Source organism: Globicephala melas, chromosome 17, assembly GCF_963455315.2.
Source record: "Globicephala melas chromosome 17, mGloMel1.2, whole genome shotgun sequence".
NCBI classification, from domain to species: domain Eukaryota; kingdom Metazoa; phylum Chordata; class Mammalia; order Artiodactyla; family Delphinidae; genus Globicephala; species Globicephala melas.
Genome location: NC_083330.1, coordinates 45,599,038 through 45,612,991, shown reverse-complemented (window position 1 = coordinate 45,612,991; position 13,954 = coordinate 45,599,038). Strand labels below are relative to the sequence as shown.

The 13,954-nt window shown below is 40.1% G+C and overlaps 1 protein-coding gene and 1 long non-coding RNA gene across 4 annotated transcripts in view; one reads left to right on the top strand and one right to left on the bottom strand.

Moving 5' to 3' along the window:
- Positions 1 to 7,110, bottom strand: part of LOC132593780 (uncharacterized) — a 70,398-nt gene extending 63,288 nt beyond the window's left edge. Inside the window, exon 1 of the long non-coding RNA XR_009559608.2 lies at positions 6,720 to 7,110. This is a non-coding gene — a long non-coding RNA (uncharacterized lncRNA). The remainder of the gene's footprint in view (positions 1 to 6,719) is intronic.
- Positions 7,111 to 7,395: 285 nt separating this feature from the next.
- Positions 7,396 to 13,954, top strand: part of RRM2B (ribonucleotide reductase regulatory TP53 inducible subunit M2B) — a 62,537-nt gene continuing 55,978 nt past the window's right edge. For 2 of the 3 annotated variants that reach the window (XR_009559572.1, XM_060287419.1), the window contains exon 1: positions 7,396 to 7,632. Coding sequence is in view for 2 of the 3 variants with exons in the window: in XM_060287419.1 (XP_060143402.1) it covers positions 7,585 to 7,632 (48 nt within the window). In the remaining variant the exon portion in view is untranslated. The remainder of the gene's footprint in view (positions 7,633 to 13,954) is intronic. The other variant, XM_030863033.3, reaches the window with a different exon arrangement.

Sequence of the window (13,954 nt, the reverse complement as noted above, 5' to 3'; positions counted from 1 at the left end):
AATGGGAAGCCTGTGCACCGCAACAAAGAGTAGCCCCTGCTTGCCACAACTAGAGATACTGCGCAGGCAATGAAGACCCAAAGCAGCCAAAAATTAATTATTTAAAAAAAGTATGTCACTAAGGATAGCTCACATTCAAAGGAAGGGTTTTTTTTTAAGATTTTTTTTTTGATGTGGACCATTTTTAAAGTCTTTATTGAATTTGTTACAATATTGCTTCTGTTTTATGTTTTTTGGGTTTTTTGGCTGCAAGGCATGTGGGATCTTAGTTTCCCAACCAGGGATCAAACCCACACTCCCTGCATTGGAAGGTGAAGTCTGCATTGGATCACCAGGGAAGTCCCCAAAGGGAGGTATTTTAGTCCATTGCAGTTGCTATAGCAAACTACCACAGACTGGGTGGCATATGAAGAATAAATATTTATTTCTCACAGTTCTGGAGGCTGAAAATCTGGGATCCGGGTCTGAGCATGATCAAGTGAAGGCCCTCTTCTGGGTCACAGACTTATTGTAACCCCGCATGGCGGAAAGGGCGAGAAAGCTCTTTGGAGCCTTTTATGAGGGCACTAATATGCTATATTCTCTAATCAGAAGACACAGAATGGCTAAATAGATTTTAAAAAAAAGACCCATCTATATGCAGCCTACAAAAGGATCACTTCAGATGTAAGGACACACACAGACTGAAAATGAAGGGATAGAAAAAGATATTCCAAGCAAATGGAAACCAAAAGAAAGCTGGGATAGCTCTAATTATACCAGACAAAATAGACTTTATTTTAAAAAAAATTTTTAACATCTTTATTGGAGCATAATTGCTATTTTTAACATCTTCAAAATAGACTTTAAGACAAAGACTGTAATAAGAGACAATGAAGGGCATTTCATAATGATAAAGGGGTCAATTCAACAACAAGATATAACATTTGTAAATTTTTATGCACTCCCACATAGGAGCACCTAAAGGTATAAAGCAAATACTAACAGACCTAAAGGGAGAAATAGACAGCAATAAAATAATGGTAGGGGGGGCCTTCCCTGGTGGTACAGTGGTTAAGAATCCACCTGCCAATGGAGGGGACACAGGTTTGAGCCATGGTCCGGGAGGATCCCACATGCCACAGAGCAGCTAAGCTCATACACCACAAACACTGAGCCTGCACTCTAGAGCCCACGAGCTACAACTACGGAGCCCTCATGCCACAACTACTGAAGCCCGCACGCCTAGAGTCCGTGCTCTGCAATAAGAGAAGCCACCACAATGAGAAGCCCATGCACTGCAACGAAGAGTAGCCCCTGCTTGCCACAACTAGAGAAAGCCCGCGTGCAGCAACGAAGATCCAATGTAGCCAAAAATAAATAAATAAATTTATAATAAATAAATAATGGTAGAGAATGTTAACACCCTACTTATATCAATGGATAGATCATTGGGTCAGAAAAATCAATAAGGAAACATTGGCCTTAAATGGCATATTGTATCATAAGGATGAATATATATAAAATATATATAAATGATATATGATATATATAGATCTTTTATATATATATACATATATGTATGTATGTATGTATATATATAAGATTCCATCCAAAAGCAACAGAATACACATTCTCCTCAAGTGCACATGGAACATTCTCCAGAACAGATCATATGTTAGGCCACAAAACAAGTTATAACAAATTTAAGAAGACTGAAATTATATTAAGCACCTTTTCTGACCACAATGGCATGAAACTAGAAATGAATTACAAGTAGAACACTGGAAAATTTCCGAATATGTAGAGATTAAACAGCGTGCTTTTGAACAACCAATGGGTCAAAGAAGAAATCAAAAAAGAAATTTAAAAAATATACCTTGAGACAAATGAAAATGGAAATACCAAAACTTATGGGATGCAACAAAAGCAGTTTTAAGAGGGAAGTTCATAGCAATAAATGCCTACATCAAGGCACAAGAAAAATCTCAAATAACCTAACTTTATACCTCAAGGAACTAGAAAAAGAGGAACAAATGATGCCCAAAATTAGTTGAAGGAAGGAAATAACAAAGATCAGAGAGAAAATAAATGAAACAGAGACTAAAAAGGCAAGAGAAAAGATCAATGGAACTAAAAGCTGGTTCTCTTAAAAGATAAACAAAATTGACAAACTTTTAGCTAGGCTCACCAAGAAAAAAAAAGAGAGGATTCAAACTCAAATGAAAGAGGAGACATATAACTAATACTTGAGAAGTATAAAGGATCATAAGAGACTGCTATGAACAATTATATGCCAACAAATTTGACAATCTATAAGAAATGTATAAATGTAGAAACATACAACCTACCAAGACTGAATCATGAAGAAATAGAAAATCTATTTCCAATTACTAGTAAGGCAATTGAATCAGTAATCAAAAACCTCTCAACAAACAAAAGTCCAGTACCAGATGCCTTCACTGGTGAATTCTACCCAACATTCAAAGAATTAATACCAACACTTCTCAAAGTCTTCCAAAAATAGAAGAGGAGGGAATGCTTCCAAAATCATTTAATGAGGCCAGCATTACCTTGATACCAAAACCAGGCAAGTATGCCACAAGAAAAGAAAATTACAGGTCAATATCACTGATAAACATAGATGCAAAAATCCACAACAAAATATAAGCAAACCAAATTCAACAATATATTAAAAGGATCACACACCATGATCAAGTGGGATCAATTCCAGGGACGCAAGAACGGCTCAACATCTGCAAATCAATGTGATTATATCACATTAACAAAATGAAGTATAAAAACCACATAATCATCTCAATAGATCCAGGAAAAGCATTCAACAAAATTCAACATCCATTTATGATAAAAACTCTCAAAAAAATGGGTATAGAGGGAATGTACCTCAACATAACCAAGGCCATATATGACAAGTCCACAGCTAACATCATACTCAGCAGTGAAAAGCTGAAAGCTTTTTGTCTAAGATCAGGAACAAGACAAGGATACCCATTCTCACCACTCTTATTCAACATAATACTGAAATGCCTAGCAAGAGCAATTAGTCAATAAAAAAGAAATAAAAGGCATTCAAATTGGAAAGGAAGAAGTAAAACTGTCACTATTTACAGATGATATTATATAGAAAACCCAAAAGACTCCACCAAAAAACCTTAGAGTAAATGAGTTCAGTAAATTTGCAGGATACAAAGTTAGTATACAAAAATCTGTGTTTCTATACACTAACAATGAACTATCAGAAACAGAAATTAAGAAAACAATCTCATTTACAATTGCATCAAAAAGAAAAATATCTAGAAATAAATTTAACCAAGGAGGTAAAAACCTGAACACTAAAAACTGTAAGACATTAATGAAAGAAAGTGAAGAGAACACAAATAAATGCAAAGATATTCCATGCTCATGAACTGGAAAAGTTAATATTGTTAAAATGTCCATACTACCCAAAGCAATCTACAGATTCAATGTAATTCCTATCAAAATTCCAATGGCATTTTTCAAAGAAATAAAATAAACAATCCTAAATTTATGTGAAACCACAAAACACCCCAAATAGCCAAAGCAATCTTGAGAAAGAACAACAAAGCTGGAGGTATCATGCTCCCTGATTTCAAACTACATTACAAAACTATTATAATCAAAACATTGTAGTATGGCATAAAAGCAGACACACATATCAATGAAACAGAATAGAGAGCCCAGAGATAAACCCACACATATTTCATCAATTAATTTGACAAAAGGAGCCAAGAATATTTAATGAAGAAACAAGAGTCACTTCAATGCATGGTGTTGGGAAAACTGGACAGCCACATGCAAAAGAATGAAACTGGACCACTATCTTACATCACATACAAAAATTAACTCAAAATATATTGAGTTTTGAAATATATTTCAAATCATAAAAAACAGAGGCAGTAAGCTCTTTAACATTGGTCTTGACAATAACTTTTTAGATTTCACACCAAGAGCCAAGACAAGAGCAAAAATAAACAAGTGGGACTATATCAAACTAAAAAATTTCTGCATAGCAAAGAAATCCATCAACAAAATGGAAAGGCAACTTACTGAACGGGAGAAAATATTTGCAAATCATACACCTGGTAAGGGGTTAATATCCAAAATACATATAAAGAACCCATACAAACTCAGTAGTGAAAAACAAACAATCCAATATAAGGGCACTAATCTCATTCATGAAGGCTCTACTCTCATGACCTAATCACCTTTCAAAGGCCTCACCTCCTAAATATCACCTTGGGCACTAGGTTTTCAACTTAAGAATTTTGGGGGACACAAATGTTCAGAACACAGCAGAAGGGGAATAAGACTCCACCTTTTGGGCTTCCCTGGTGGCACAGTGGTTAAGAATCTGCCTGCCAATGTAGGGGACACGGGTTCGAGCCCTGGTCTGGGAAGATCCCACATGCCGCGGAGCAACCAAGCCGTGAGGCACAACTACTGAGCCTGCGCATCTAGAGCCTGTGCTCCGCAACAAGTGAAGCCACTACAATGAGAAGCCCGCGCACCGCGATGAAGAGTAGCCCCCGCTCGCCGCAACTAAAGAAAGCCTGCGCACAGAAACGAAAACCCAACACAGCCAAAAATAAATAAATAAATTTATTAAACAAAAAAAAAGACTCCACCTTTTGATGGGAACAGTGTTTGGGATGAGAAATGTTTTCCAAATATATTAGGAAAATATAATATGCCACAGAATCTATGAAGATGTAGAATCCTCCTACTCCCAGAGATCTTTCAGTTGCACGTATAATATTTTACATTTGCTCTTCCTGTTAACTTTAAACATCTTGAGGGAAACTAATACATACTGCCTACTACGCTTCAGGCAATATAATAAGCACTGAAATGTGTTTCTGCTGTATTAAGATTATTCAATTCTAATATAAAAATGGAAAGAAACTAAGTATGGGAGCAAATAGCTTGCAAGACATAAGGAGATTCATAAGACATGTTAAGTATAAATAGTAAACAAGTTATTAACCTGTGAGGCATGTTAAAGATAGAATAAACAGAACATAAATGTGTTGAACATAGACAAAAATAATGGAACAAATGAGAGTGTCACAGGTAGAAAGGGCTGCAAGAACCAAGTAATTCTTAAACATTCATACTTTAAGGATCATGTCACTTCCAGATTGACAACTATGTTACCGCTAAATCAACCACTAATTGGTGACATCTATTCTGGCCTCACATAAGCTTTTCCCAAGAAACACAGATAAAACTCATTGCTGCTCAGCAGGCTAATTTAGGCAAGTTACAGCTGTGACCAGGCCTACTTGCTCCTGCATCCCTCCAAAAGAGCAAGTGTATGTTGGCTCCACTGCTGAGAACCCCATGCTCATCCTCAACTCTGGCCTTTGTAACTATACCACCAGCCAGGAAGGCTGATGCAACAAAGACAGGATGTATGAATACTGATTAACATTTGAATAGTATGGTCCTTCCACTCCCTCCCCTCCCCACATCCTATCTTAAATAGGTTAGCTACTCCATCTCTTTCCCCTTAATGTATGTTTTCAATTAATTTAATAAAACATGTGATTCGAGTGACTCAATTGAGCCTTCCTGTTCCATGACCTCTAGGATGGCCTGATTACTAGTGTACTTGGAAGCTATCACTGTCATTTTCCACCCCAATAGGTGCTTTACAAGTAAATATTAGTAAATCCACACAACAATCTTATGAGGAAGGAATTGAGGAAACTGAGTCTCAGAGGCGAAGTAACTTGTCCAAAGTAGCACAGCTAATAAACAAGGGAGCTAGAATTCAGGCCCAGGATGATATGGCTCCAGGATCCACGTTCTTTTCCACTAGTCTCATTCGCTTTTGCATCTTCAATACGAATATGATGCCTGACATATAGCATACTGTTCGATGACTTTAAATGGTAGAATCCTTGCTCTTAGTTTATTTGCCACATGGCCTACGATGAATTATCTAACTTAAGACTCAGTTTCCTCACAGTACTAATTTAACTATTATTTAAAGTTACTATTTGTAAAAGTTTTTACTCAGCACTTGGCCCCTAGCAGTTGCCTAAGTAAGAAAGGCTATCTCTCATCCCCCAGCTCTAGGACAGGTTTGAGAAGGAACTTTCATCGTTTTCAAAGCTTAATCTTCTACCCTGTTTTAACCACACTTCCCTCATCAGCTAATCACAGAACAGGTGCATGTTGTTCAAGGCACGACAAGGTTCCCTCAATATTCCAGCTTCAAAATACTTAAGGAAATCTCTCTTTCACCTCATTCCTAGTTTTTGGACCCAACTATTTTTTCTTTCTGTGGGCAGTTATCTTTAGATAGCTCCTCTGAGAGGCGGGGCCCTCGGCAGCCCCCGAGTCTGTCCCCGCTCCACACTCTGACTTTCGGCCTTGAAAAGAGCGTTTCGCAGGGAGCCTGGAAGCCTACTGCCTTCGGGCTGGGTAACCTCAGGGGTTTATCCCAAGCCCGAGTTCCTGGTCCGTAAGCGGAGGGGCATCGCTGTCTACGGCACAGGGGCGTCGCGGGACCCCGCGGCTCGGTTCACAGGGCGGTACGGCGCCCGTCACTTGCTAAGCGCAAGTGTCACTACAAGCTTAGTTTGCTGAACCAGTATCCACAGAGCCTTCAAACCCCATCCCCGCCTTCCATCATTCGCCCCCCTCCTCACCCCGACGCCCCACCGACCCGTTCCCGCACACCTTCCGCCTACCTCTTCTCGGTCGCTTCAGGACAAAGCAGGGCAGCCTTCTCTCTTCACCAGTGGTGTAACGGTGCGGTCCTCTTTTCTCACCGAGAGCATGGCTTCTCCTCACTACCGCTCCACACGCGAAGAGCGCTCTCTCCTCTTTAGCTCCTCCTGTGTGTGGTCCGACCGCTACCTGGCGGTCTCTCAGGCCGAGTTAGCGCGACACACCGTATTCCTGAGGCAAGGCGAGAGCTAGCTGGAGAGTCTCGACCAAGAGAGATGACCTGGCAGGTCCGGGCACCTCCTGCACCGCGCGACTAGAGGACAGCCTCGCGGAAGGAGCCGACAGCCGAACCCCTCAGGCCACAGACTGGGGGTCGTGCCGAGGCCGTGCCTCTGGGAGAGTTCCTCAGTGAGCGAGCAGGGGGCGGGGCCGGCGTGGGGGCGTGGGCTGCCGGAGGAGGCAGGGCCTGGAGGCGTGGGAGGCGGGGCCAGCAGACGCAGAGAGAATCACTCACTGGGCAGGCGGGAGATGGGGCCGGCGCAGCGGGGTGGGGCCCGGAGGCGGGAGAGGCGGGGCCGGCAGGCGCAGGGAGGGACCCTCATTAAACAGGCGGGAGGTGGGGCCGGCGCAGAGGAGTGGGGCGGGGCCTGCGGAGCAGGCGGGTCCCTGAGGCCGGGGAGGCGGGGCCAGGCCAGAGCTGGGACAGTCCCTCAATGGGCAGGCGAGAAAGTGAGGTCGACAGAGTGGAGCGGGGCGGGGCCGGCAGGAGTAGGAGGGGTCGGGGCCGACTCAGAGGACCCGCCGGCTACTTGGTTCTGTCCCAGGTGGAGGTGGCCTGAGGCACTTGGTTCCCTCTGCTCTCGTAGCTCTGGCGGAGTCTGCGCGATGGGAGACGCGGAAAGGCCGGAAGCGTCCAGGCCCCAGCAGGAGGAGGTAAACATTGCTGCTGCTTCCTCTCCCGCCCCCAGTCACGACTGGCCTCTAGATTGCGGGTTGCGGCGGGGACCTGCAAGGTGCAGGAGCGCTGTGAGAAATTTTATTCATTGCCTTCTGAAACCTGGTGTCGGCCCGGCTTCGAGTCGTCGCTGCAGACGGGTTTCGTCTTTTCGAGCGCCCGGGAGGCAGTCCCCGGGGAGGGGTGAGGAGCGAGCCGGGTTTCTGCTCCACTGCTCTGTTCCGGGGCTACCCAAAGGCAATGCTCTGAGACTTCAGACCGGGGCAAGGCGCTCCCCCCCTCCCATCCTTCCCTGTTCTGGAGCCCTAGCCGGGGAAATTGAGGCAAGGGCCGAGGACTGGTGGCTCTGCTAGAGAAATGCATGCCATCTCTGGGATCGGTAAAAGGACTTGGAAGGATGCCTGTGGAAATTGACACAGGTGGATGGGGTGGAGATGATAGGTAGAATGGCGTCGGGAAATCCTCATTAACAATGAAATGATCAGGTTAGGAGGCCAGTTTTCTCAGACCCGGCTAAACTAGCGAGCAGGGGGCGGGGCCCCCTGCTCTTGAATCTTTGGGTATCACTATCTTCGTTTATATGGTGGAAATGATACTTCCTTCACAGAGAATTAAGTAAAATGCTTTATGCAAAGTGCCACAGAAGTTGTGGGTGCTTAATAAAAACCTTAGTTAACGTGTTCACCTTCTCTGCTTCTATATTAGTAGAGGTATATAGCAACAGTAAATAAGCTGGGATTCATTAGATTGTAGGGTTGTAGGGTAGTTCAAATTGTTGCACTATAATTTTCATACCCTGTTATTCTGTAAATACTTCTAAACCTGTTGCTGTGTGTGGTATCTGATTATTTTAATAGAGTTTCAGTTCACAGAGACACTTGCTTGGCCCTACATTTCTTCAGAAAGTTGTAGATTCCAGATTTGGGATTTTATTTTATTTTGACTTTGTAAACATTTAGTAGCTAGTTAACAAATTGTAAATAGCCCTCAAACTTTTTCTTCCCCTCTTGAAACAAATATATTTAGTACCAATTTCCCCACTGTAATGGGACAACTCAGATATTTTTGTTTGTGCTAGTAGTACCAAGACTTATTGAGATTTAAGACCTGGAAGTTAATTTTTATTTATTATCCCTATCTTGATACAGACCCACAAAGACAGAGGCAGTACTTTAGATATAGAAATAATTTTAGTGAGCACCTCTTCCACAGTTTTTAACTCGAAATGCAAGGGTGCCTTAAGTACTTTTTTTCTCTAGATATATTGGTGCAGCATGGGCCACCTGCAGCAGAATCACCTGGAAAACATTGTAAAAAATGTAAATTACTGGGCCTATGCCCCAGATGTAGTGAATCTAAATCTCTTGGGATGGGTCTGGGACTCCATTTTTAACAAGCACTTCAGGTGATCCTGGTACACATATTTTAAGAACACTGCCTTGAAGAGTTTATACCTTGAAGGGGGGTTATGGCTCTCCTGAAGTTTGTAGACTTTGTATGTGCAGCTGTGAATCTCCTGATAAAGGGGGTTCAAAGTTTTTATAGTTTCTCAAAATTAACTATCATTAATCTAATTGATAGTCCCTATTTTCAAGGTAAGAAAGTTTAGGCCAGAAAAGATGAAATGATATGCCCAGGACCACACAAATCAGTAGCAGAGCTAGGTTTAAAACCAAGTTCTCATTCCTAGGCCAGTATTCCATCTGTTTTACTAGATTTGGTGGGAATAGGAAAATGAAAACACCTACAAATAGTGTATGGCTCTGACAGCATCCAAATATTCTACTTCACCTGAAGAATAGGAGAGAGGTGAAGGCAAGCAAATGAAAGTGGTGAAATTGGAGGTGGATGGGAGGGAGGGGCTGTGTAGAATGCCAGCCTAGATCAGAGCAGGGTGAGTGCTAGCTGGGGAATCTTGATCTGGATGGGTGCCCTAGCATGTCCTAGTAACTCTTGGGACCAGGTGACCAGAAACAGGAAGCACCATTCTGAAAAAGATGGTGGAATGTTGCCAAGGAATGACGATGAGAAGCTATTTCACATTCTCACTTAACACTTATGCAGTTACAACAAATTTATTTGTCTACTTCCGGTCTTACCTGCTGTCCAATCCTATTTACCACTGCCAAATTAATCCATCATTAAACCTGTGCCTCCGTGTCACTCCACTCAAATAAATACTCCCAAAAGGGTCTCAGTTCCCACCAAAACCTGCCCAGCTCCTCAGACTGGCAAAGTCCTGTTCAAGCAGCTTTTTCACGCTAACTGCCACATCTTAATTCAGGCTGTCATTTCTACCTCTGAAATCGACACTATAGTTGCTACCAAAATCTATGTTTTTTCTTTTCTAATTTAACCTACACAGGGATGTCCAATTTATCTTTCTCATGGCATCCCAATCCATGTTAATTCCTACCCAGAAACTCTCCATGACTCTCCATAGGAATGATTTTTTTTTTTTGGCCGTGCCGCGGGGCTTGTGGGATCTTAATTCCCCAACCAGGGATCGAACCCGAGCCCTCAGCAGTGAAAGTCTTAACCACTGACCACCAGGGAATTCCCAGGAATGATTTTAAACTGTGCTCCACAATGAATGCCTGTGAGGAGAGTTGAAGTCTCAGCCTCCCAGCCCCCCAGATATTTGAAAATCTTTGGCCCAGAAAACTCCAAACATCTTAGCCCAATTGAAATCCACAGTGTAGATCCTTTCTGTCTCATCTGTTGATCCTTGCTTTAGCCAAGTCAGGTCACTTCTACCTTTGCTTTACAACCATTTCAGCCAGTTTTAATCCCAGCTGGCTCTTCTTCCATCTGCCCTTTTTCTGTGAAGAGAGTCTGCATTCTCAGCTGTGCTGCTGCTGCTCTATATGTTCTCCCTGAATAATCACATCCATCCTCTTGGCGACTACTCATAGATCTCCACTGAATTAGGAAGGAGGGAGGTAGTGCCTCTGCCTACTACCATAGTGTTATATTTTCAGCTGCCTTCTGGATATCTTGAAACTTGAGCCCATTATCTTTTTTATTGACCAAAGTGATTTTTTTTTTTTTCGGTACGCGGGCCTCTCACTGTTGTGGCCGCTCCCGTTGCGGAGCACAGGCTCCGGACGCGCAGGCCCAGCGGCCATGGCTCACGGGCCCAGCCGCTCCACGGCATGTGGGATCTTCCCGGCGGGGCACGAACCCGTTTCCCCTGCATCGGCAGCGGACACAGCGCCACCAGGGAAGCCCGACCAAAGTGATTTTTAAAAGGCTTTTGTGTTTGTAACTTGTTATGGCTTGGGTTGGTGGGGGGAGTTAATTCAAATTAAGCTTTTGTTAAACATCTAATGTGAGAAGTAAGAGTTTTTGTCTGATTCAGTTATTCTCCAGGTGCTGAGCACTTTGAGTCTCTTATTTCTCATTTTGATCATCCAGTTGTTGGAGCTGGAAACCTCAAGGGCATCTTCAACTCTTCTTTATCCTGTTGTCCAGAATCCAAATTTTAGCAGGAATTATTAAATCTACTTTTGAATATCCCTTAAATCAGTCTTTTGTGTTTCTGGAGCTGATATCCTCGTTCAGGCAAGAGATGGATAGTGCAATAATCTTTTCATTGTTATCTCCACCTCCAATTTCTCTTCTAATCTAGCCACATTTCTCCAAAAGTGATTATAAAACAAATCTGATTCTGTTCCTTACCTGATTAAAAACTTTCAATTGCTCCCAGTAGACTGCATGCTAAGGCCAGATGCCAAAGTGTTATATATCAAAGCAGACCACTTTGACCTGCTCCAACATTTTCAAAAAAATCAACATCTTAATATCCATTTAAAATGCAAAAAATAGGCGCATCCCCCTTAACCTCAGATAAAGCTTGGAGATGGAGTACGTATTTTAACAGCTGAAAGTTAAAAAATGTTTCGTTTGCTTCTTTTTGTCAAAATGATGACACTGAGTAGAAAAGAAATTGTCAAAATAGTTGTATCAAATGGCGACAGGAAAATAGCTATGGCAAAATTCATATATATTTACATTCAATGCCCTTGCATGGTTTAAAACCTGGGCCAATTTTCCAAACAAAATCATAAGTACAACACTAATTGATAAAATTGACTTTTGTCTATTTTATTAGTATAATTTTTTAAGTTAATATATATAACTTATATATATTATTATATATAAGTTAATTAAGTTAATATATATCTTATATAATAATATAAGTTAATAATATAACTTATAAGTTATAATAATATTATATATTATTATATAATTAATTACATAATCAAATATATTAATAATTAATATATAATTATATATTGTATATAATTAATTATATTAATTGTTAATTAATTAATATATATAATTAATATAATTATATATAATATGATAATATTATATTATTGTTATATATTATATATTAATATGTATAAGTTATATATAACGTATATTATATATAATAAGTATAAATAATAAGTATAAAATAATAAGTATAAATAATAAGTATAAAATAATAATATAACATATATATTATTATATATAATAAGTTAATTAAGTTAATATATATAACATATATATTATATATAATATATTATATATATTATTTTCTCATTACTTATAAAATCAATGGAATAGTAAGTCTGTTTTGATGAACCCATCACTTTAAATTGGTGTATAGATGATAGTTGAAGATTTATATCAAACTTAGTAAAGAATTACCTCGCGAATTTTTCAGAAGTTCTCTTAATTCACTACTGGCCAATTCTGTGGATTTATCAACCCTGTAAAATATGTGGATACCCGTAGCATTCAAAATGCATATGGCTAGTATGCTGCTGTCTGATGCACTCACATACTTCTGTTGCCACCAGGATCAGCTGTCTTTATTTCCAGTGCTGTTTATACCAGTAGTACTTGTTTTGTAATGACTAATTAATTTATTCATTTTTGAATTATTTATTTATTTATTTATTTTATTTTTGGCTGCGTCTGATCTTAGTTGCGGAACACGGGATCTTTTGTTTTGGTGCGTGGGCTCTTCGTTGTGGCATGCAGGCTTCTCTCTAGTTGCAGTGCTTGGGCTCTGTAGTTTGCTGGATGCGGGCTCAGTAGTTGTGGTGCGTGGGCTTAGTTGCCCCATAGCATGTGGGATCTTACTTCCCCGACCAGGTATCTAACCAGTGTCCCTTGCAGTGGAAGGTGGATTCTTAACCACTGGACCACCAGGGAAGTCCTGTAGTGACTGTAATTTAATTAAATATGTGGAAACTAGTAATATGTGAGTATGAAAAGAAAGTTTTTTCTATGAAAACTTAAACTGAGAGCTTTGGAAAATTCAATAAACATGAATTATTAACAAATTCTGTAGAATTAGATGTAAGCAAACAAGTATAAAAAGATTGGGGAGAATCATAAAAGAGATAAGGATTTTGCACTGAGATTGCGCTACCCTAAGTGTGTTAAAACTAGAAAGTATAGGTGTTGCGTTGTGCTGTCGTAATGTCAGAAAGTCTTGGGACTCCAATCAGTGTGACAACGACAACGTTTTGGCCTTATAGCAGAAGATTAGCAAATAAATGTAAATGTTTTAAGTGAAATCAAATAGTTTAAGGCATATATACTTTTCTTGTGATTCCTTAATTTAACCAGTTTTCAACTAACAGTTCTTAACTTCGAACAAGAGAGCTACTATTATGTTATTGTTACTATTAGCATTATTGTTTTTTTCCTTTTTGGTTGGTTTTGAAAAAAAAATCTTGGGTCATGCCTGAAAAATAGAGACAAATGTTTACAGGGTTTTTGTTGTTGTTGTTTTTAACTGCCTGTCTTTAATCTCGTGTTATTCTTCAGTTAAGCAGAGATAGCTAGAGAAACTTTCATCTGAGTTCATCCAAAAAAAAAAAAAAAGGACAACCTGGAAACACAAGTCCATGCATTAGTGGCTACCTTTCTGTATGGTATAAAACATTTCTGTCAGTTACTGTTATTACTGTTTTAAATTATTAAAAACATTTATTATTTTTAATTGAAGTATAGTTAATTTACAATGTGTTAGTTTACAGTGTACAACAAAGTGATTCAGTTATACATGTATATGTATTCTTTTTCAGATTCTTTTCCATTATAGGTTATTACAAGAGATTGAGTATAGTTCCCTATGCTATACAGTAGGTCCTTGTAAAAACACATTTTAGAGTGAAATTTTAAATCTAATGTTTGTGACACTAGAGGAACCACATAGTTCTTAAGAGCACACTTGGAAAAGTCATTGTGAAGTGTTTTCTGCCTTTCTGGTTTATCTTCTTCTGTCGTCCTCCACAT